Source organism: Betta splendens, chromosome 2 (assembly GCF_900634795.4).
Source record: "Betta splendens chromosome 2, fBetSpl5.4, whole genome shotgun sequence".
Classification (NCBI taxonomy): domain Eukaryota; kingdom Metazoa; phylum Chordata; class Actinopteri; order Anabantiformes; family Osphronemidae; genus Betta; species Betta splendens.
Genome location: NC_040882.2, coordinates 15,667,513 through 15,691,687, shown reverse-complemented (window position 1 = coordinate 15,691,687; position 24,175 = coordinate 15,667,513). Strand labels below are relative to the sequence as shown.

At 44.8% G+C, this 24,175-nt stretch overlaps 2 protein-coding genes across 8 annotated transcripts; both read left to right on the top strand.

Annotated features, from left to right (window-relative positions):
• The first annotated feature begins 365 nt into the window (after positions 1-365).
• On the top strand, positions 366-12,254 carry mtm1 (myotubularin 1). Its single transcript, XM_029140461.2, has 16 exons — positions 366-505; positions 2,032-2,113; positions 3,250-3,322; positions 3,862-3,956; positions 4,227-4,337; positions 4,824-4,925; positions 5,134-5,217; positions 5,372-5,521; positions 6,488-6,673; positions 6,879-7,061; positions 7,170-7,325; positions 7,423-7,470; positions 7,744-7,836; positions 7,999-8,112; positions 8,209-8,385; positions 8,486-12,254. Exons 2-16 carry the CDS (start codon positions 2,057-2,059, stop codon positions 8,675-8,677), a joined length of 1,821 nt encoding a protein of 606 aa, XP_028996294.1. The 5' UTR covers positions 366-505; positions 2,032-2,056; the 3' UTR covers positions 8,678-12,254.
• A 795-nt stretch (positions 12,255-13,049) lies between these two features.
• mtmr1a (myotubularin related protein 1a) lies at positions 13,050-21,531 on the top strand. Of its 7 annotated transcripts, XM_029140263.3 has the most exons (20): positions 13,050-13,390; positions 14,202-14,307; positions 14,391-14,414; positions 15,342-15,365; positions 16,017-16,082; positions 16,903-16,990; positions 17,142-17,236; positions 17,336-17,443; positions 17,588-17,686; positions 17,813-17,896; positions 18,280-18,429; positions 18,613-18,801; positions 18,932-19,117; positions 19,213-19,371; positions 19,457-19,504; positions 19,610-19,702; positions 19,852-19,965; positions 20,043-20,086; positions 20,187-20,319; positions 20,400-21,531. In XM_029140263.3, the coding sequence occupies exons 1-20, from the start codon at positions 13,284-13,286 to the stop codon at positions 20,565-20,567; spliced, it is 2,085 nt and encodes a 694-aa protein (XP_028996096.1). In that variant the 5' UTR covers positions 13,050-13,283; the 3' UTR covers positions 20,568-21,531. The 7 variants fall into 7 exon arrangements, with proteins under 7 accessions (XP_028996096.1, XP_028996104.1, XP_028996106.1 ...); XM_029140271.3 differs by lacking the exon at positions 14,391-14,414; XM_029140273.3 differs by lacking the exon at positions 15,342-15,365.
• The last annotated feature ends 2,644 nt before the right edge of the window (positions 21,532-24,175 follow it).

The window sequence follows — 24,175 nt, the reverse complement described above, 5'->3', positions numbered from 1 at the left end:
GGGGTCAGTGTAGTCATTGAGACAGTTCCCTGATGGGGTTTTTAAAACGGGGCTGATTACTCTGGGAAGAGAGGTGTTATAATATTCTTTAGTTCCTTTGTGAGCTGATGGGCACAGTCCTTCAGGACCATAACATCAGGACCTGCTGTTTTACTGGGGTTCATTCACTGCAGGGTGGACCTCACCGGCTGTGCAGTGCTGTAACACTGCAGACAGGCTCAGGTTAAAGGGGTTAATTCATTTGCTGTATGTGGAGCTTTTATTAAAACTGGTTTGTTGTACAGATATTCTATTACAGTAGCTCCCAATGACATTATAGCTCCTAGACAGAAATCTAATGTGGGCATCTCATGGAAACTACTTTTCCCGGCATCCTTTGCCAGCTCTGCTTTGACAACGAGCCAATCCGCGTCATGGCAGCCCGGCACGTGACGTAGAGCAAGTTCCTGCTGTGGCTTGAGGGAAACAGGTCGACATTCACCCACGGGAGAATCGCACTTTGCGGGTAAGTTGAGCTGTTTTACCACAACGAGGCTACCGGTCCACACGCTGAGTGTTCCCCGCGGGAACGATGCGTTCGCCGGGCGTTTGTGTGCGCTGTGAGTTAGACGGAGTCTGCGGTTCTAGTGGAACAAGCTACCGTAGCGTTTAGGCCTCCGCTATTTCCTGGTGCAACTCCACGGCTGCGTTAGTGGGAAAAGGCAAGTTGGAAAAGTTCGCCTGACGCAGCTCGGGGGACCTCCGCTCGCACCCTCTCTGCTTGGACTCTACGTGCAACGAGCCGCGGACACGTCTGGTCCCGAACGCTAGCGGTCAGCGACGCCTGCCGTGTCCGGACAGCGGCGGAGCGTCCGGCTGCGGCTCCCGGAGCACGGTGTCCCCGGCGCCGCCGCGCTTGACTGGCAGGTCGGTCCCGGCTCAACGGCAGAGTGACAGGTAGCCCTGCGTGGAGCGGCGGAGGCCCGACGAAGTCACGGCTAGAATCACGAGTCTGTGGATTTATACTGTGGTCGACGCGAAAGTGCCATCGGTTGTAGCTAATGCTCGCAGCTAGTGCCAGCGCTGAAGTTGGTCGAAGAGCTGCGCGGGTCTGGACGTCCGCGTCTCCGTCACGGATGGGCGGCTGCGTGGAGCGCTGGAGGTGAAGGCTCCGAGCCCCTGCATCGGAGGGGGCCAGACCTAAAGCTGGCTCATGCTCCCCACAGAAGGTCTTCACGTTGATATCAGATAGTTATTAACCAAATCCTGCGGAACAGGCTTGGTTCGGGTTGACCATGTTCGGTTCTGTAGGCTCGGGGTCACTCGTGGCTGTGGATCAGCAGGCGTGTTCGTCTTTGGACCTAGAAAGGTCCAGCCTGTGTCTGCTTTTGACCAGTAGCACCACCGTGTACCCGCGTTTCGTGCTTGTATGAGACCCTACAAGCGTGAAAGTAACCTTGAAGGTGAACTGAAACCTTAGGTTCCTGCGGAGGAGCTGTGGGCGTTCACCTGCGTGTTTCTGTGTCTGTTATTAGACGGCTGTAGTTTAGCAGTTCAGCCCATATATGTGGCCATTGATTCTAAAGGCTACTAATCATTGAATTATTGACCTTTGTTGTGGGGTGCATGTTCATCACCTTTGGTCTCTCTCAGCAGCGTGTGCTCTGATCGGACAGTTTACAATCTGTGAGGTCCTATTGTGGACAGACACTCTTTTTCAAAGCCTCGCTGTGTTTATTGCACCTAAACGTTTAGCTCTTTATTGTTTACCGACCTACAGCTGACTTCGATAAGACCGTCTGTACTTCCTCTTCTGCCCCTGTCTCTACCTATCAACTGTGTGTACTGTTGGGTGCAGTAATTTAATATTAGAAGGGGGCTATTTGGTAAATTATTGATGGCACCAGCTAATGATACAGGGAAGGGTCTCATTGCTTGGTGATTTGATCTAAATGAGCTTCTCTGACATTACACTGAGGATGCAGTGACGTAGGACCTTCTGCCCTGCACGTTTATACTTTGCACCAGTAAAAGTCTCTGTTTCTTCCTCAGCCTGTGGAAGTCTCTTCCCTGAGCGATGGCCTCACCAGTCTCCATGCCCAACTCCAACGCCTTAGACGCACACATCCCCACTGTAAGTGGCTTCACTCCATGCGTTTGTGCTGCGTGTGCATGTTTGTACTTGTTCAGACCCATTCACTGATCACAAACGCGATGTAAGCGAGTTGCAGGCACATTTTGGCAGAAGATTTTAGATTAGGTGGTTATATGTTTCAGCCGCTTCGATCCTGTTGACTGTGGGCGGAACCGTGAAAAGTTTGAGATCATTTCCTGCAGCCAATGCATAACCTAGAAAGGCATGCTCTACCTTGATAGGAAGCTGAGATATTTGCAAACCCGGTTCTAAAAACTGATAAAGCAAAATGTTGGCATTTGTAGTAAGAAGTCAGGCTTTTTTGAGCATTTTCTCAGTGTGTTGAATGTACTGGCTCCTGTCGATGAAATGGCTTATTGTTGCTTTGAAGCAGTTTCGGTCCACTTGGAGTTAGGGCTGCACTTGTTTTAGAATGACCATCTAAATTATTAGTTTCTTAGAAAATGCATTTTTGGTGCTTTCACAGCATGCAGTAATATGTGTCAAAACCAAACCCATTCAGTGAATTTAAAGGCTTTTTAAAATGGAAATATTCCAGTTAACATACATGAATGAAGCTGTTGAGTTGAGTTGTGAAACATGAAACTAACCTTTTAGCCCAATTACAGCTCAGACGTGACAAAACATAACAAGCAGACAGGAAGAGTCAACACAGAACTCTGTAACTGACCCATTGCCTGTAACTAGATTAATTAAATACAGACCCCGACTACTACTCCTAGACTCACGTCAGTTAAACACATGCTGTATAATCACTCACGTTGAACTCGTTCAGGCTGTTTGTCAGCGGGATGATGCGTCTGAATGAGCTGCCTGTGGATAATGTTACTGTCTACTCATCCGTTCTCGCATCCAAACTCCCTGTTCATGTCAGTCAACTACGCTCGAATTAAATTATTCCAGGATTGGCTTCAGCCCTAGTTGGAGTCCACCACTGGACAAGCAGGAATGAATGAGCGATTGTAATGTAACCACTCCATAGTAGCAGGGGGCCTATTACAGGCAGTTAAGAGCAGTTTGGGTGTCAGGGCTTAATGTTGTCGTGCACACATGCATTCTGGTTTTCTTTTCACCTTACTTCTACCCATCTTAACCTTTGATTGGTGTGTGTGTAGACTCCTAGAGACATTAAGGACATGGAGTTATTGTCAGATGTGTGTCTGCTGGCAGGCGAGGACAGAATTATAGGTAAGTGCATCTCACAGTAGCTTATTTACATTCCTAATAATTGATGTATGTTAATTTAAAATATGCTCTTTAGAGTTCTGTTTTGTCTTTCTGACCCTCATTTAACTTAAAATGCATAATTTCCACACAAGTTTCAAGTCTAACTGAAGTAAACAGGATCAGCATTTTTAATACATTTGCCAACGTATTAAAATCAATATATTCTTTTATCATTGGGGAAATTGTGTCCCCTTAAGAGGAAATCTACAACAGTGCGGAGAAAGGGAAGCGGCCGACTTTCTGAAACCACTGTGTGCTTGTCTGCTTTAGTCAGTAAACTCAGAGTATTCGGTATTTATAGGCTCCCTTCGCTGCACATCTCTCTTCTCCTTTTCTGCTTCCTCTTCTCTGCGTATGTGGTGATTTCTTTATTTACAGTACCCTATGCTTACTAATATTAATAGTGAGCTCATTTTAAAAAAGGAACGCATTTAGAACCAATAAGGCTTAGAGATCAGATCTTAGAGAAAATGTGATGTAGTATTTGCTTGTGTTTTCAGATAAAGACATCATCTACATCTGCCCATTCAATGGAGCTGTCAAAGGCAAAGTTTTGATCACCAACTACAGACTCTACTTCAAGAGCTCAGACCCTGTAAGTCTTACTGTACATTAAGTCTCATATACATTGCAAAGCAGTATATATATGTTTTCTAAATGGACCATTTGTGTTGTATATTCCAGCCCATATTCAAGTGTAATATTAACAGTACTGGGTTCTGGGACCTAATGTCCCCCCCCTCCTTAAATGTTTATCACGAGGACCAAACTGCTTTTAGTAATAACACCGTTTGGTGTTTGTGTGCGTGGGCCATGTATGGTGTGTAAACACATATAACAACATGCTGCTGACACTGTTCCGTAGGATGTGTCTGTAACATTGGATGTTCCCTTGGGCGCCATCAGCCGGGTAGAGAAGATGGGTGGCGCCTCAAGCAGAGGAGAAAACTCCTATGGCCTGGACATCACCTGCAAGGTGCGTGTTTATAATTACACTTTTATACACTGATAAAAAAACGTGAGCTCAAAAATGATGGTTATATAATTTATTAAGTTGTAATATAAGTTGATATTGCAAACAGCTGTAAACATTTGACAGTACAGGAACATAGTTGTTTCACACTGTAAAATAATAATAAAATTTCTTAAACAAGCTCTTGTCACTGGGGTAAACTGACACACAAAGCAAATATTGGATTTGAGAGGAGAGGGGAAGTCAGCCAGGCAGAACCCATAGCCACCACACACCTGCTCACAGTGAGCCTTGTGTAGCACAGATATCCAGGCCTCTTGGGCCTGTGAGCCAGTTCTGTACTAGTTATAACATTGTTGTAACATAATGTTCCAAGACCAAAGAAGCATAAAAAGTATTTAGGGTTTCATATCCATATATAAAAAAATAAACATATGTTTAAACATATAATTTTGCGTTAGGGTTTCTGACTCTCCACTTCTCTGACAGGACATGAGGAACCTGAGATTTGCCTTGAAGCAGGAGGGCCACAGCAGACGGGATATTTTTGAGATCCTCTTCAGATATGCCTTTCCACTCTCCCATGGTATGGTAAGTCTGCTGGTCTCGTCTGGTGTCTCCTGCAGATACGAAGTGCAAATAGTCCGCATTATGATACACAGACAAACACAGACAAACATCCACTTTCGTTCTCCTTACACGTTATGACATGTAGCCATCAACGGCGCCGGTTTCTCTTTCTACGCTGCCAGTGTTGTCACGTTTTATAAATGAGGTACGTCTTCTCTTCTCTTTGTAGCAACTCTTTGCATATTTGACTCAGGAGAAGCATGAGGAGAATGGCTGGAGTGTGTACAAACCCATAGAGGAGTTCAGACGGCAGGTGAGGACGTGCACATTACTGCCATGTCTTAGTTCTGCTGCCCCTTATCGGACAAACATTCATTCAGTATTGTCACTTCTACACACCATAGAGTAAGTAAAAATAGGTTGTAGGTACATTTTTAAACCTTTATGTTGATCATTGTCTTTTGTAGGGCTTACCCAATAACAAATGGCGCATTACGTTCATCAATAAGGGCTATGATCTGTGTGATACCTACCCCACTGTCCTGGCTGTGCCCTACAAAAGTAAAGAGGAGGACCTCAAACGAGTGGCTGCCTTCAGGTCCCGAGCTCGCATCCCGGTAAGCACAGCTGAGCCACAGCAGCTTATAGCATTAAGACACAAAATCTCCTCTGACTTATAATATATGCATCTGCCCAAAGCTCTGTGACTTTAGCAGGATATGAATGCTGGTTAGCATTCCTCGTGTTCGTTGACTTGCACTTACGATGTCTAGTGAATGACATCGTGTGTATGAGTGTTTGAACAAAAATGTTCTGCAGGCGGTTTCGCATTCTGTTACCGACTGTTGAACAAGACAGACTACGTCCAGTGTGTATTCTTTGTGAAAGAAACTCGAGTCAAGTTAAGGGGATCATTACATAAACGAAAGCAATGTACAAGTTTCTCATGTAGGTTCTTTTGTTTGATTGAACGTGAGAGCCCAGATTATGAACAGCGTAAACCTATGACGTAATGCACGAGTTGTGTGATAATTACAGTGGCTGAGTGAAAACGAGTGAGTCATTACACCATGAAAACCCTGTTCAGCCAGATCCTGCTGCAACACATCGGCTAGATGATTCACGGTCTAATAATAAATGAACCTGACTTATTACAGGCTTAAGTAACAGTATGTCAAATGTGGGAAGCAGAACAGTCAGAACAGCTCTTAAAGGCAAAACATAAGTTCTATATATATATTAAAGTTAACAAAGGAAATGGCATGTAAACTAAACAAATAAAGGTTATCTTAAGTAGAAGAAATGCATAAACATTTCATATGGCAGGAAGTCACATTCAAGCTCCTGTTGTGCTGCTGCTGTGCTCTGCTCTGTATATATCCTCATACATCTATAGATACAAATCTGTCAAATATCATTTTTGTTCGAATCAGTGAAAAAGAGAATGTTTGTTTGTGTGACAGAGGTATTTGTTTTATTTGCTCCATTTTATGCTTGATGTTGGAAGAGGATGAGGATTTTTAGACTACAAACAAAGCCTGTCCTCATCCTGACCCACAGACTTCGTCTGTTTTGGTCCTCAGGTTCTGTCCTGGATTCACAGGGAGAACCAGGCAGTGATCGTCCGCTGCAGCCAGCCTCTTGTAGGAATGTCTGGCAAAAGAAACAAAGATGACGAGCGCTACCTGGACCTCATCAGGGAGGCGAACGACACCCCCAAGCTCACTATATATGATGCCAGGCCCAACGTCAACGCAGTGGCCAACAAGGTCAGGAGCAGTATTCAGGGTTTAGTGGGTCAGACGGACACAGCAGGGGGCTTTTTTTCTCATCAAAATGCGGCTCAACATCAAGACTGCATTGATTTAATCTGCAATATGTTTAAAAAGTCATCTAATGTGTAAAAAAACTGAATCAAACCAATATTTTGTGCTTCAAACATGTCTTAAACATATTAACACCTTTTCCTCCCAGGCCACTGGAGGAGGCTATGAGGGTGATGAATACCAAAATGCGGAGCTCATCTTCTTGGACATACAGAATATTCATGTCATGAGGGAATCTCTGAAGAAACTCAAGGACATCGTCTACCCAAACGTTGAGGATTCACACTGGCTGTCTAGTCTAGAGTCCACGCACTGGCTAGAGCACATCAAGGTAAGAAATCCAGCTCCGGGTTCATTCCACAGATCAGATGTCTGTTTGGACCAACACAACTCATTTACGTAAGTTAACAGCTTGTGTAACCGCTTTACTTGTGTGTAGCTGGTGTTGTCAGGAGCCATTCAAGTAGCAGACAAGGTTACCAGCGGGAATTCAGTGGTGGTTCACTGCAGTGACGGCTGGGACCGAACCGCTCAGCTCACCTCCCTGGCCATGCTGATGCTGGACAGCCACTACCGCACACTCCGAGGATTCCAGGTCAGTAGCTGACGGACAGTGTTGATGAAGGAGCTGATGGTCAATATGAAAATATATAATTAGTCGCCATGTTGAACATGGTTTGTGCTGTTTGTAGGTTCTGATTGAGAAGGAATGGATCAGCTTTGGCCACAAGTTTGCTTCAGTAAGTAGACCGCTTAATAAAAAAGCCCCACTGCTTTAGGCTTCAGAAATTTGAAATGGATCACTCAGTGTGTGGGGGAATCAGGCTTTTACTACACACATTAACACACCTCACGTCTTAAATGTTTTATTTTTGAAATGATGATAAAATTTATGAATTGATTTGAGGGTTCACAGAGGCCAAGAACCTAAAGGTGTGCCATTATTTAAGAATGTGGCTGTATCTCAGTTGACTGAGGTGCCCTGTTAACCATTTGTTTGTGTCTGTGTGCAGAGGATAGGTCACGGGGACAAGAACCATGCAGATCAGGACAGATCGCCCATCTTTGTTCAGTTCATTGACTGTGTTTGGCAGATGACTAAGCAGGTACTGTCTGTTCAGCACACCTGATTACTCATGCAAAGCTATGTGTGGACATCATGTAAACCAGTCATACTTGTGCTGTGTATGTACTTCATAGTTAAGAACATTTTGTAAAACAATAATTACAGTTCATTGCACTAACCACGCTGTGAATCCTACACTCAGTTTCCTACAGCCTTCGAGTTTAATGAGCGGCTTCTGCTGACAATCCTGGATCATCTGTACAGCTGTCGCTTTGGGACTTTCCTGTACAACTGTGAGAGTGCACGTGACCAGCACGTAAGTCCACACACACACATAAACCACTTCCCTGCAACTTTCACACATGGACGCTCACTGTTGACAGCAGTTTAACAGTTGCTCTCTCTGGTGCAGGAGGTGAGACTAAAGACGGTGTCTCTGTGGTCGCTGGTCAACAGTAAGATAGACATGTACTTAAACCCATTCTACACGCCTGAGTCTGGGAGGGTCCTCTACCCTGTGGCCAGCATGCGTCACCTAGAGCTGTGGGTAACCTACTACATCCGCTGGAACCCACGCATACGACAACAGGTAGGTTACCATCTACGGAGTCCTGGGCTGTGTCACCTTTTTGGTAATTAATTGTGACCTAACTTCACCAACTGTGTGTTCGTGTGTGTGTGTGCTCCAGCAACAGAGCCCGGTGGAGCAACGCTACAAGGAGCTGTTGGCGCTCAGAGATGAGTACTTGAAGAAGCTGGAGGAGCTACAGCTGTCTGACTCCCCTTCCTCCCACCTGGCTAACAGCTCCACCCCTAACACCTCCTCCTCCACCGCCTCCACACCACCACAGCAATACACACGCCTACACACTCCCTTCTGAGGGCCCATGCTCTCTCACTGACACATTCGTTGACTTGCACTTACGTCCTCGTCCCTCTGAGTTCAGGCAGTCTGACGCACATGCAGGGAATTAGTTAGTGTTGTGCAATCCTAACTGTGGATAACAGGAATGCTAATAAGACTTAGATTCGGTGGTTAACTCTAACATCATAGTGGTGATGATGATGATAATTTATGCAATATGTCACAGTACAGCCTTGTAACGACTTTTTTTTATATACCCACTCTTGCATACAGTGAAGCCTTAAAGCCAGTCAGTGGCTTTCAGTCCAAGGGCTTGAATACACAGGACATGCAGCATTTGTGTACTGGCGCTGACAGCGGCTGTTTTCACATTTCTCCCCTCAGCCATTTGAACGAACGTGTTGTTTTTGATGTGGAACGCTCCATTGGCTCGTGCACAGCAAACTGTCAGTCATAGCTAGCTTTACATCATCACGCCAGATCACCCCTTGTTCCCCACCTGTTAATAATCCTTTGGTGCTTATGTCCGCTTCTGTTTGGTGCTGGACGCTGTAAACTGGGAAACACCCACCAACACCTGCTGTTTTGGAGATGTTGACCTAACAGTACCAGCACCACAGTTATTTTTTGCACTATTTTTCTTGCTTTCAACAAAACTTAAGAAAAAAATACATAGTGTGGTTTGTTAAACGAGCTGCCAGCGGTTTTAATGTTTAATTAATTTAATTAATTCAATTAATTGTGTGTGTTTTGTCCTTTAGAGCCTTTTAAGAGGTGCTGAACCATTCAGGGGTTTTTTTTTGGCTGAAATGCAAACACACACTTTCTACTAAATTGTAATCCTGTCACACACATCAACTGCAGGCTGATACAGTGGCCAAGGTTAATTAGTCCCACTGTACTAAAATGTTTGTACTTGTGAGACTCAAGACCCTGGTGGAATAAAACTGACAAGCAAAACCACACAGTTCCACACATCAGAATACTGGATTACTGTGCCGACCTATTACAGCCAATGTCTCCCCACACAACTGCTGATGTCCTGTGTTTAACCAATCAAGACGTTGTACAACTCACCTTTTTCCACTTCTTCCTACCTGCTGCGCTGCTGTGGAGTGTTGCCCTCTCCACTGGGGACTCCAGTGCTCCTGCTGCATAGCTGATGCAGCCCAGTGTGAGGCTGGAAGCTTGTACAGTGTGTGTTTGTGTCGGATTCGGATGGATTGGTTGTTGAGTTGTTGTTGCTGATAATCGCTGATGAAAGCGATCACTGTCTCTGTCGCGTACAGTACTGTTTGCCACTGCTGTCAGCTAAGCTCACCTAAGCAGTATTTCTAGCACTGAGAGCAAATACAGTTCTAGCCAGTTAGACTTAATCATGTATAAACGTGACATTGACACTTTGAATTATATTTTTGGTGCTTGAGACAGTATTGGGAAATGAAGTGGTGCTGGCCTCTGATCCTGTACACTGTTGCTCACTAAGCCAAGAACCTGGTAGAGAAGCCAGTTCAGTAAGTAATTAGATTAGACTAACTTAAAAACAACCATACATTTAGACATTGCAAATGCAAGTTAAATAAATGAAAAAAATTCATGAATTTATGAAAAAAAAATGAATATTTTAAATTATTGTCATCACCTCAGTCAAAGGGAATTTATTTTAAAATGAAAATCACCAGTTGTAGTAGTTGTCATGCAGCTGGTGTCCCCACAGGAACAGTCTAAGGATAACAAATGGACAACAGTGTGCGTGTTGACAGCGGGACTGTGCTGCTGCCGTGTTTGTCCGGTCAGTCTGACAAACGTGTGGGACTCCTGACAAAAGGCTCGATTACTATAAACGCTGCAATAGCTTCCTGTAACACGCTGTCGTCCATCTGCGGTGCATTCGGAGTGGTGGCTCTCTGGATCATTTCTGTAGATCAGGTCCTTTAAACGCCGCCTTCACAGCTGATGCGTTGTCAGACTCTTCCCGAAGCTCCATTGGCTCACTTTTCCTTTGCATTAGCTCTTCAATACTGGCTTTTCTTTATTGGCTCTGAAGTTATGATGACCCAGCCTAGTTCGGGGAAGGTTATGTTAAATCTGTTACATCAGAAAAAATGTCAAGAATGGCTTTCTGACTCAACCTGTTTTGTGTAACATGCCCGATAACCTACATGGCCTTTCTGAGGAGGTGCTGTCTTGTTTCTTAAAGGCAAAGCCCCTAATTTCAAGCTGCCGTTAGTTGGGGCAAAGGATCAAGTCCAGAATACTAAGAGAAGCCAGCACAGACTCCTACTTCTAATACAGCTCTCACAATCAATTCATATTTTTGGCAAGTACATATATTATGGCCAATGAGATAAAGAAGTCATTTTGTGAAGCGCATCAGGTCATCTTCAGATTTGTGCCTTGTTTCTTGTGAGACTTGCCTTTGCCTCTTCGGTGAGACACACTCTGGCTGACCAGGGTTTGAAGTCGACTCCTCTGTAGTTTAGGTTCCAAAGAGTTTCAGTATTGCATGTTAGGAGGCTGTTTACGGGTTTGTGCCATTTTTAAACTGGCTTGAGGTGGTGGTCACTGCATGTGTTCCTCAGGTAGTAACAGAGTTACCGTGGTGGTAAACATGTCACAAACATCCCTGTGTTACTGAATCCAAACCAGATTTCACTGTCCAACAATACAGGTTGCACCTTCAAACCTCAGCATTAAATGTTACCATTTGACCAGGCCAGTATCACTAGGGGCAGCTCAGTGCAGATGAATTCTCTATTTTTCAACAAAATGCGCTAACTACAAACATGTCAATCACAAAAATGTCACAGATGTCATGGTGAGTCACTCTGGGGAGATCAGAGGCAGTCTGGCTTGTATGGCGAGGGTTAATTAACAGGGTCTAACAGATGGGTATTGTCAGATGTATTGGACATTCTCGGTGAGGGGTTGGTCTCACTGAAGAGGTGTGGGGTAAACCAGTAAACAGTGGAAATAAATGACAGCAGCATTAAATGATAGGGTGGTTGTTTTTAAGGTGAAACAAATAAAAGTCTATATATTTTTTTTATTTTTTACTTTGTACAAACATCCTGATGTAATTACCTCAACCAAAACCTATTTTACTGTCGAAAAGTAAGATTGTTGTAAAATACAATTATTTTGTGTAGTGTAAAATCTTACAGTTTTATAAAAAGAAAAGCAATGTTGTGTCAGAAACTGTTGGTATAAAATGTGGATTTCAACTCCTTGGTTCAAATGTTTGTGTTTGAGGGCATTTTTTGGTTTGTATTGCTGAACACATGATAATACAGACGCTTCTGGATCTGGTTGACTTGTCACAATCCTTGAGATTTGACTCATGATGATGGATCTGAGAGTTACCTCCTCACTGTTCATTTCAATTTCACTTTCTTATCATAGGGGATTGAGGGGTTTGGATGATTAACGTGCCCTGCTTCTTCTCAAATGCACATGGAGTGTGTTTTTGGCATCATCCGTGGTATTGGAGTATATTTGAAATGCATTTCTTTTAGTAATCATGTTATATCCTCTCCCACAGTTGTTGGTTGGCTCCTGTCATGTAAATATTACTGATTAAATTAATTTAAGTATTTCTGTTTATGGCTTGTTTATTTTATTATGGGACGGTGAATTAGAAGGTCCAGAGTGGACTAGCTGTGCTGCCATGACCTGTTGGAACCAACGTGGCTCTTTATGATAAGCACATTTAACATGCAGTAAATAGGACAGGAAAGATTCCCATTACAGACATGTACAGTGTATTTCTGCCTAGTCAAAACTCTAATTTAAAATATCCGCGATTAGATTTTGATTCGGCACAATTAGAATTCTGAATATCCACATGTGAGTTCCAGCTATCCAGACTGCGAATTACAGATATCCGTCATTCTGTTTCGACAAGTCACAATTCCAAGTACAGATATTCATAACTGGCCACATTTTAAAGATATATTTACTACCTTTTTCGAATCTAAATATAAAGCCAAGATATTACTGGTATTTTTAATTGTAGTATTGACTAGCTTATCTAGTCTTGTCTATCTATAATCTATCTATACTATGTATAATTGCAGACATTTAAGATAAATAAAATAGAATTTAGACTAGTGAAAAAATTACTTTGTGATATCCACAACTGTACTCTGACTAGGAATAATTACTTTTAAAGATATATAACTACATTCTGGCTATCCACAATCCATATGTTTATTAGATATCTGTAATGCATTTCTGCCTGGTTTATAACAGCAAATTACGATATCTATAATTGTATTACAACTAGTAATACAGGTCCCAAATGTAATTTGACTCGTCTAAATGCCATTTTAGCATTAATATAATTATGCATGTAATCAGTTCAAAGCCGCTAAGTGTGAGAAGGCTCGCCATAGCCTCTGTCGTTCACGCAGGAAGAGACGCGAGCCTCTGTCAGGAGCAGGAAGCTGCAGTCACCGAGCCGCAGGAAACCGCCGGGTCCTGCGAGGAGCCGGATTTTACGCTCGGTCCGGAGCTCGTAGGACCAGTAGAACGGGGCTGTGGGTCTGGACCCGAGCTGTACCACCACTCCGTCCTCGTAGCGGCGACACAACACGGGCCCCGCGCCCCCGGACAGCGAGCAGATGGAGAAGCCGAGCGCAGCTGCCGCCGCGGCGGACGGGGCCGCGCCGAGCAGGAAGAACTGGGGCTCGGCGACGTGCGGACCAGCCGCCGGGGACTCCGCGGACGGGTGAGCAGCTCCCGCGGCTGTCACTCTGTTAGCCCGTTCACTTGCTATAAACTATGAAAACGGCCCAATTATTAACGTGCTTTTTTAAAAGCGTTACTTATTCAATGAAATCAATTTATAACGCCGTTTAATGTTATGTATAAAAAGTAACGCACCACATAATCGATCAAGCTCAAGTTGATGAAGCTAACGGCAAATGAAGGCAAAGGCGTAACCTCCACAGTAAATGACAACAGTGTGACACGTCTGCTAGCATCAGTGTGAGCTAGCCTAGCACGGGCTCGGTGCTGAGGCCCGGGCCGGTTCACTGTCATGTCACTGAAGCAGATGCTAACGCTAATGCGTTCAACAGCCGCCAGATAAACACACGCAAACGTCCGCACGCGCACCGTAAGGCTGCTGCTGCCGCGGTTATGAGCGGATGCCATGACGGCTAGCTAGACTAAGCTAGCGTGCTTTGACGGATGGAGGAATGTGTGCGTGCCCCTGTCTGTCCTGACGTGTTGGGACAGCTTGTATTCGTCGGCCTCACACTGTGTCATCATGTAGACGTGGAGGAGGATGGAGGAGGAGGCTGGAGCACGTAACCAGCACGGAAACCACTCATCCCATCAAGCTGATGCTGAAGATGCAGCACACAGGCCTGGTGCTCTAGATGTATACCTGTATACAGCGTCAGGGGTGATGCTGTAATATACTGTGTAGCACAGGCCCGATGGCTGTATGAACATGTGTAAAGCAGGTGTGATGCTGTAGATCAGGCAGAAACTCTGCTCTAACGCTGCCTCTGTGCCGCCTGCCTGCTCTGCAGCCCCACAGGTTCCCATGTGGAGTGGTGTAAACAGCTGATAGCGGCCACCCTCTCCAGTCAGATCTCGGGCGCAGTTCCACCTGACGTTGTGAACAGAGAGAGCAAGGTACGCACAGTAGACGCACATGCACTCACTCGCACAAACTCCTGACAATGCCTTATTCATCAGATGCTGCTTTGAATTCCTAGGTTGGGAGGAGGGTGGACTTCGCGGTAAGACCCGCTGTGTGCGCCCTGGGCCACGCTTTGTGTGTGTTTTTTTAAATGGACTTTATCTCTACTATGACCTAGTGTAGAGCTACTGCTTTTGCCTGTCAGCAGCCTGCTTCCCCGTTGGTTCGTGACCGCCTGTCCTTGAACCAGTAGCTCGGTTTGTGAGCGAATAAAGCACTGTATCGTTCTGAAGCCTTGGATGTCACAGGTACAGTTAGACTGCCTGCCTCCTGACGCTTGGGCTGTACTTGCACTGTTTTGACGGTGGAAGACAAGTTCTGCGTCATGTAGCTCCTGTCCCTGGATGTTGTAGTAGTGAGAAGATAAAGCAGGAAGAGGAAGATCAGTCGTCAGGTTAGCACTGAAATAGTTTAGAAGAGCTTGATTATTGTGGAAGGCGGCCATCATTAAGAAATCTGATTTAATCCGACTATTTCCAGCTCCACTCAGTTTTACAATCTGCAGATGTTGTCTTCTGTACAGTACCTTTCAAGTTGTATTAGTCTCAGTCACACTGTGCGTACATTCATCTCCACTGTGTGAATGGATGTAAGGAACAGTCTGTGTTAGATGCTGTAACGTGAACCTGTACTTTGTCATCCAGACGTTTTCTGTTGCTTTCTGTGCATCACAGGCGTGTTTGCTTAGCCGTCGTGCAGCTCTATTCTTCTTGCTGTAGCGGTTTTTACTCTTGTTTCTGCCGTCTTTTGTGAGCTGTGCTGCATCGTTTTTGTTCCATTGCCTCGTGGTGTGCTGCACAGATCGGCTCCATTGTGCTGCTTGTCGCTTTACCTGAAAGTACAACTGACTCCAGTGTGACATCAGAGAGTGATTACAGTGGCTTCCATTTCATGTCAACTCCATGTGTTCTGTTTATGTGTGTGTGTCTGTGTGTGTGTGTCATGTACTTGGCTGTTTAACCACCAGATGTCAAAGAGGCTGATCACCCGGGTAAGAGTTAACTCATCAGCTTGTCTTCTAACCCGCACACACATGTTCAAGTATAACCATGTATTACGCACTGTATTTGAAGTGGGGACATTATATGCACTGTAAAGTAACAGGAAGTGGTGTAAACATGAAAGTGGCTAAAGGTGACTACAGGAGTACTTCCTCCTTCGTAGCCACTCTATGCAGACCTGCGAGTCATTACTCCCTGATGCTCGTTGGTTTCATTCTTTGCTCAAGGATTCTGTACTTTTGTGTCTTTCTTTGCATCCTATTTAAATAACCACTCGGAGTTAAGTTATTGTGCAACTTTCAGGCAAACGTGCTGGAACAAGAGGAGTGATGTCACAGCTTGAAATTTTCAGGTTTCCTGCATAAATTGCGCTTCTTGGTGATTTTCACTAGTGTGAGAAATAGCAATATTGATTTCTGTTTTTTTAAACGAATTTTGTTGTTGATTAATTCGTTTTTTTAATTTCTTAATGTTCGTCTGATGAGATGATATTTCATGGCCAGTTCGTACATCTCAGCAGGATGTGGGCTGTGAATGCATGTCCTACAGTACTTACAACATACTAACTGGTTCTCTTCAATGTGTCCTCCTCTCCTTTCCTTGTCTCTCGCTCTCTCCATGCTGGCTTACATCTGCAACAGGATTTAGATGATGAAGGGCTTTGTTACTGTGGAGAAAGTGATTCTGAGCATCCTTCCAATGCTTCGGCAAGTCTGTCACTGTCTCTCCTCACTCCTTTTTACTCATTTTTTTCACTTGTGATCTGCATGCTGGTCTCTCACAGCCCAAACCTTCATCATTAATTCAGGTGGTCATTTATAGCATTGCTGCAGAATCAAGGTTACTTTTGTAAAGTACACGCTCCACCTTGTTATGTTCCTGTCCCAGTATTTGAAGTCTGTGCTTTGACTTTTCCAAAACATTGCTTCTTTTACTTTCCTGCCATTCTAATGTGAGTTTTTTGTTGGACTTTGTCTCGTTGTCTTGCACGACCCAAAGTCACCGACAAATCTGTTGTTCTTGTTGTTGCGTTGGCTGGAACAATGACATTACAGTACAGCCATTAGCTTTGCTGCAGTGTAAGTGACAGTAGCTTAACTTAGGAACTAGTGTTCATGTAAAGGTGGCTCCAGATGCTGTATGTCGGCATGTTTTTTATATGTTTTTTCCCATACATGGTATAGTTCTATGTAGCACTTGCTGTTCCTCAGTTGTGTTTGGTGTTTGAAGTGAGTCAGGCTTGTGTCACCCTGTCAACCCAAACCCAAAACTCAACCAAAACCCTGTCAGTGCTACCAGGGTGTTACATGCAGGTCCATACAGTTTTCTTATTCTTTTATGATCATTTCAGTCATTCAAGAAATATGTTTAATTGACACCTAAATGCAACAGTACCACAGCAAACCCATTTTTGACTGGATGAGTTAGGTTCATTCTGTTGGTTTAGTGAACCTTGATGACATTAGGTATCAGTGGTAGAGGCCTGCAGTAGCTGTGGACCTGCTGACTGCTTTGTGTTCTGTACAGAACCTTCCATCCATGAGATATGGGGCACAAACCAGAATGTTCCAGAACCAGGTTCCTTTGCTGCCAGGAGAGACTATTCAGACAACAGGTATGTTAAGGGGGTCTATCATTGTTGTGTCTATAACATATAACAATAATAATTCTCTGTATTCAGTCATATCCACATATCCTTAATAAATCACACATGACACATGCTTGTTTCTCTCTTTTGTGTGTGTATATGTGTTGCTAAATTTCAGTCAAGGATGTGATGTACATCTGTCCATTCAGTGGCCTGGTTAATGGGACTCTGACCATCACAGACTACAAGCTGTACTTCACCAGTGTGGACAGGGTACCGTAAACCTCATTCACCATGGATTTAGCACTGATCGTCATTGAATGTCCAACATAATCACACATGTTAAGGTCAGTCTGTGTCCTCTACATGCAGGAGTCTCCCTTCATTCTGGATGTAAACCTGGGAGCCATAAGCAGACTTGAGACCATTAGCGTTGCTCATCAGGGAGAGAACACTAAAGGACTTGAGCTGGTCTGCAAGGTATCACATAGACACACACACACAGGAGGCTGTTTTCACACGCACACTACAGCAGTGATCATAGCTAGACATTAACTCAAATGTGACTGTGTCTGTTACGTTGTGTTATGTTTAACTCTCCCTCTGATTTTCTCCTTGCACCAGGACATGAGGAGTCCCAGGTTTGCCTATAAGATGGCAGAGAGCCTTCCAGATGTACTAGAGGCTGTGACCAAACATGCCTTTCCTCTCTCACACAGCCTGGTCAGTTTTATGCAGAGGCTTTCGTCATCACCACAAACTTGTTTTATCTCTACAATGTTTTGTAAATCTCTGAATTTTAACACAGATTTGTGTAGTAACACTGATCATGCCATTGCCCCCTGGCAGCCCCTCTTTGCCTTTCTGTACAAGGAGCAGTTTCCTGTAGATGGCTGGAAGGTGTATGACCCAATAGCAGAATACAGGCGTCAGGTAAGTGACAACACACGAATGGTCTGATAGAGCAGAAAAAGTGCCGTCTCATTAACACTGTGCTGTCATCACTGGTTTCCGTTTATTTGGAAGGCTTCAAGCCAGTCAGAGCAGTGGTGAAACATTCAAACAACCTTTTTCACTTCATTACACATCATTAGCTATTATGAGGATTCAAAGATTCCTGTTGTAAATCTCTCAGCTGCATTTACATCTCAGATGAACTTCATATACACTAATAAATTTTATTATTGACAAAGCAATGGTGTCTTTATATGTAGGCAACAATTTCAGATTTTCATCCTGCTCTAAAGAAATGTACAGTATTTGTTGTGTATATTTTCCTTGGGCTTCTAGTGGATTTGTCCCTTCTGTTTTGCCAGGGGCTCCCCAACGAGAGCTGGGCCATCAGTAAGATGAACAGCACCTATGAGCTGTGTGACACCTACCCCTCCATCCTGGTCATACCCACCAACATCTCAGATGAAGACATCAAACGAGTGTCTGTGTTCCGAGCCAAGCATCGGATACCGGTCAGTCGTAGAAACAGCAGCCTCACAGATTCCTATGTTACAGTTTCTAAAGGAAGAATGCATTCAGTGCTTTACTAGTAGGGCATAGTGCATCAGACTGTTTCACAATAAACAGCAATGTTACTGACTGATTCATGTCCATTACTTTAGTTTTTTCCTGAACTGGTTCTGCTCCATCTGCAGGTGTTGTCTTGGATCCACCCTGAATCTCAGGCCACCATCGTTCGCTCCAGCCAGCCCTTAGTTGGACCTTCAGACCGTCGCTGTAAAGAGGACGAACGCTTCCTCCAAATCATCATGGATGCCAACGCCCAGTCCCACAAGCTCACTATCTTTGATGCCCGGCAGAGCAGTGTGGCAGTCACCAACAAGGTACAGCGTCCTGACAAGCTCCCTCTGGGCTGTTCTCCCTGTCATACCACCTTAAGTTCACACCTTGACTCAGACCTTGTTCTCTATTTACTCTGGCATCCTTCGCCTCTGCTACCTCCACCACATGCAGGCCAAGGATGGAGGGTATGAGAGCGAAAGCTTCTACCCCAACGTGGAGCTTAACTTCCTGGAAATTCCTAACATCCATGTGATGAGAGAGTCTCTGAGAAAGATGAAGGATGTGGTTTATCCCACCATAGATGAAGCCCACTGGCACTCTGCTATCGACCAGACCCACTGGTTGGAGTACATACGGGTAAATCACAACAGGCTATATAATCTGTAATACTATAGAGTACTGCAATTAAATTGCTGCATTACGATGTTAAAGTGACGATGTGTTGTGTGTAGCTTTTATTAGCAGGAGCAGCAAAGATAGCCGACAAGCTGGAGTCTGGGAAGACGTCTGTGGTGGTTCACTGCAGCGATGGCTGGGACCGGACCTCTCAGCTCACCTCCCTGGCCATGCTCATGCTGGACAGCTACTACCGCACACTCCGAGGATTCCAGGTTGCACACCGTGTACTAGTGTCAACGGTGCGCTTTGGTCTTCACCTGTATGCTGTTAATAATAATGGTCCGTCTGTGTTGGCAGGTTCTGGTGGAGAAGGAGTGGATTAGTTTTGGACACAAGTTTGCTGCAGTAAGGAACTGTGATTTATTTATTAGACGCAGACAGCAGAGCATTTGATTGGCATGTTATTAAAGAGTTTGTTCCACTAATTGGAGTGTGTTCTGTCCTTCGTAGCGTGTCGGCCACGGTGATGAGAACCACGCTAACTCGGAGCGCTCCCCTCTCTTTGTCCAGTTCATTGACTGCGTTTGGCAGATGACTCGACAGGTCAGACTCAGGCTTCATAAACCTTCAACTAAGTTGAATAACTGACATTCATTTTCATAACAGCATGTGCTCAAGTAATGAGGATGAGCATTTATGTGGATGAGCTCAGCTGCTTTTCACCCACAATCCCTCCTCTGTTTGTGAACCAGTTCCCAGCAGCCTTTGAGTTCAACGAGCTGTTCCTGATCACTGTGCTGGACCACCTCTACAGCTGTCTGTTTGGTACCTTCCTCTACAACAGTGAGGGGGAAAGGGCAGCAAAGGTACGTACCACCTTCTGCACACAAGAGCTCAGGTGTCTGGAGAAACATGTGTCATTAAACTCTTTTGTCCTGTGCAGGAAGTGCAGACCGAGACTGTGTCTCTGTGGTCTTACATCAACAGGTTAGTCCACATGATGTGGATCACATGAGCAATTAGAGCGAACGACTGACTCAGAGGTAATTACTGACTTGCTGTTTTGTTTCTTCTTGCCTCCAACCAGCCAGCCGGAGGACTTCACTAACCCCTTCTTTGTGGACTATGAGCACCATGTTCTGTATCCACTCATTTCCTCCAGACACCTGGAGCTGTGGACCAGCTACTACGCTCGCTGGAACCCACGCATGAGACCACAGGTGGGGATGGTGCAGTGATGTAGCAGGAAGTATAGGTCCGATTAAATCCAGATCAACTCTATTTATGTTTTGTATCTCAGGTGCCTGTGCATCAGACTTTGAAGGATTTGCTGATCCTGAGAGCAGAGCTGCAGAGAAGGGTGGAGGAGCTGCAGAAAGAGGCCTTCGCCCACTCCCTGCCCTCCTCCCCTGAACACTCCTCCTCCCCCACGCACTCGACAGGAACTCCACTGCACACTGCCGTGTGACACACAGATGCACAATCACCCTTTGCCATCACATGGAGTTACATCTTGAGTGTGCCGTTTTTTGTATTAACATTCCTACCTTTGTGCAAAACGTTTTAGGAAACCGAATTCTTGTTTTTATAAAGTATTTAAAGAAAGTATTAATAACTAGACTGAAATGACCAACGGTGACCTACGGTCATGATTTAATATTTATATTAATAACATTATTTAAAAATCTCCAAAGTCCAGAACAACCAGCTGCAGCAACATACTGTTTATTTAAAAGCTGATCTCAGTTCACTGCAGTGAAGGTGGCACCAGTATTTCTGCTGTTTTTCTTGTTTTGTTTTTTTATTTTGCATGATGAAAGTTCAGGAGAACTGACCTGCATACAAAGATGGCAGACAAGAGGAGGTAGCTGATGTTACCTAGAGCTCTCTCAGCTGATGAGACCCAAGGATGAGTGTCTGCAAGGTGTCTGTAGAGGCGACTTAACGCTGTGCTGAGAGTTTAGTTTGGCCTGTTGCAGCTTCCAGCCGTCCTGTCAACCCTCTGTTGATCTTTGTCTACAGATCAGTTCTGCTTGAATTGTCTCAGGGCTGTTTTTCATTAGATGTTCTGTAAATAAGTGCAGTTGCCGTTTAGTATTTTAATAAAACCACTGCACACTTTCTCACACTTCTTTTTTCAGTGTTTCAAAGGTCAGTGACGTTCTCCTTCAGAACAGTATGGCTTCGTCTGCAGTCCTCTTACAGTTGGGACTGTCTCTGTCTGTGAGTTTGTCTAATGAAAGTGTTCCACGTTCCAGTCCTCACTGGTCCCATGTTCCTAAAGTTGAGTGTCTTGTTTTTCTGTTGCTGGTGTCGTTTTTACAGTGTAACCTGAACATCACCTGTGGAAGCTAAACGTCATGTATAATATATGCTAAACACAAACCTTCTGACATTCCACGTGAAAAATAAAAAAAAGATTCAAAACTCCAGCCATTGTGTTGTTCTCAGCGTGTTTTATTGTTTTCATTTTACTAACATGTATCTATAACATATTGCCAGTTATCATAGTGGAATAAGAGAGAAAGAGTTCACTGTTACACTTCAAACAATGGAGACTGTACAACAATCACTTCAACACTCATATGCTACAACTAACTGCGCTTAAAGTACTGTATGTAGAGAAAAGCATGCATTAAAGGTCGTATAAAAGGGATACGCCGGATACGTGTGTGTTTGTGTGTGTGTGAGACAGGTGGATCTGCAAAGCCAGCCCCAAAATAGTTGAACAGCTTTGCCGGCCCTTACGCGTGGTTCTTACGCGAGGCTGCTGGGTTTTCGTCTGGCTGTGCAGTAACAGGCACTGATGTGGAGCATGGAGGGGACAGTGTGACTGCATCCACGCCGCTGTCACATACACACAGCCTGACAGCAAGCAGACGTTTCACTGAGCCAGCTAAAGCAATCGCTGCCTCCGTTTATGCCTGGCTTACTCGAGTAAAGGCACCCACAACTGGACCAGAACCGGGTCCTGGGCTGCTTAATGTCACGCTTAGTAAGTGGCTTGACCGAATGTCTTTGAATAAAGGCTGTGATTAACACTCAGCCCATTTATATTGCCTTGTTCTAACTCTGTTTAGCTACAACCGGCTTTGAAGAAAGAATTGACTGGAGCGTCTCAGCTTGGTTCTGATGAAGCCTTTCAGACGGTGAAACATCTTAAAGATGAAAGGTGAGTCCAGTCCAGTCACTATGTCTGGGTTTACACACCTCTAGGGTACAGGGATGCTTTTAACTGGTTATTCGTCCAGTCCAGGTAAATCACAGTGCACTCACATTGACACAAGCACAGTAATCCCACTGATTACTGCTACTGAACTAATCAGTGACTCATAGTGTAAGATATTCGGTGCATGTGTATCGTCTCTTCGTGGACATACTGTTCTTCTTCTACCCATCAAAATAGTACAAATGCTGCACTTAGAAGGTGTCGATGTGTTACATTCAACGAAAGCCGAGACCACGTCATCTTCCTTCACTCCTATAAAAAGCTCATTCATTCCATAAAGGCAAGTTCAACCTCTTTGGTGACTGTGTGTTTTTGCCGTAGCAGAGGTGGGGTCTTCATACATTCAGTTAACAGGAAGGTTTGCTATGTTGGATTCGCTTTGTGTGACGTTCGGCTCTGAGAGGCCGGAGCTCCCGGCGGCGCCCGCGGGTGTCGCTGGGAGCGTCTGAGCGGTGGATCTGCAGTGTGTCCCTTTAGAGACGGTGCAGGGCATAAGGCAAAGAGGGAAGCACCATTTGAATAACAGCTGACACAGCGAAGAGGTCACCAGGCGTGACTCGGGGTTCGACTGCGAACGCGACGCGGCGGGCGGATTCTGAAGCCTTGCTTCGCTTGTGTAAATGTGCTGGTCTGTGGTCAGTAACGATCACACGTTCGCTCTCAGTCTGTCTTTTTACGCCTCAGCATCAGCAACTGATCTCTTAGGGTCTGGTTGCACAAAGATGTTGCACTCAGATGTGGATTTACTCTAAACAAATCCAAACCCTCACATCTGTTTGTGACGCACTGCATTTGTGTGTGATGATAATATAACAATACCACTGGATCTGTTTTAGATTTAATATTGGTTTGGACTTGAAGAAATAGGCCTTGCATAACAATTACATGGACCGTGTCAGCCTGCTAGGATCTGCAGCTATATCTCCCCATGGCTTCCTGTTGTTTCCCCAACTCAATTTATATGAGATGGAGTCTCGTGTAGATGGAGTCCAGCTGTGCCCAGGCACAGATCAGTCCCATTTGCCTGAGAGCAAACATGATCGTGGTGGGACAGTTTTGAAAATCTGAAGCTGAGAGCATCTTGGTGCAACCAGCCTATGAGCACAGTGCCCCTCAGCTCATTGTTTAGCTGGGTGAGCACAGAGTTGTCGAGACTCAGCTGCCAGTGCCCTGTCGCAGACTGACTGACAGTCCGGTCCTAGTATCTGGGAAATATGTCTGCTGCAGCAATTTCAAGGCAACATGGATCAGGGTCTGGGTTTCATTTTCGTAGCGAGCAAAATCTCAGTAGAAACGTTACACACTGTTTATAGGCCACCAACACTAACACAGCTCATACAACACAGGTTTCCAGGACCTGAACATCTTAAAGACACGATGTAAAACACTGCTGAACTCCTACATTCACCCCTACAGACCACTCCACCACACACAGGCCACATGTGTGAAGGTGGTGGCCGAGAAACCAGAGAGCGACAAGTCCATCATGAAGGAACCACGCACACTTCAAAAGCCTCCAGACGTTTCAGGAACAGACCAGTAAGTTAAATGTAAGATAATCTCACGTCAACTCACATCGATCAAAGGGTTAATAAACAGATATAAAGCCACAGGCACAGCATGTTACAACCCATCCCATCACTGCCATCACACAACACGGGCCATCAAATATTAGACAGTATAGAAAACAGTCAGCCCACGTATCTCTAGGGACCCAACAAACTATCACCCGTCAGCAGGAAGCTGTGAAATATCTACAACAACAGGCCAGCTGGGCCATTAGGAAACGTGAAGGTAGGTACAAAATGTAAAAAGAGCAGGCAAAAGTGAAAATACACACACACGCG

What these genes read in the sequence shown, in the direction of transcription:
- mtmr1a (XM_029140263.3), top strand. Translation starts at nt 13,284, where the DNA reads ATGGAGAAGCCGAGCGCAGCTGCCGCCGCGGCGGACGGGGCCGCGCCG. An exon ending in GAGCCAAGCATCGGATACCG is followed by an intron (nt 18,430 to 18,612) that starts GTCAGTCGTAGA and finishes CTCCATCTGCAG; the next exon opens with GTGTTGTCTTGGATCCACCC. An exon ending in CTGTGGTCTTACATCAACAG is followed by an intron (nt 20,087 to 20,186) that starts GTTAGTCCACAT and finishes GCCTCCAACCAG; the next exon opens with CCAGCCGGAGGACTTCACTA.
- mtm1 (XM_029140461.2), top strand. Translation starts at nt 2,057, where the DNA reads ATGGCCTCACCAGTCTCCATGCCCAACTCCAACGCCTTAGACGCACAC. An exon ending in ACTTCAAGAGCTCAGACCCT is followed by an intron (nt 3,957 to 4,226) that starts GTAAGTCTTACT and finishes ACTGTTCCGTAG; the next exon opens with GATGTGTCTGTAACATTGGA. An exon ending in TTTGGCAGATGACTAAGCAG is followed by an intron (nt 7,837 to 7,998) that starts GTACTGTCTGTT and finishes TCCTACACTCAG; the next exon opens with TTTCCTACAGCCTTCGAGTT.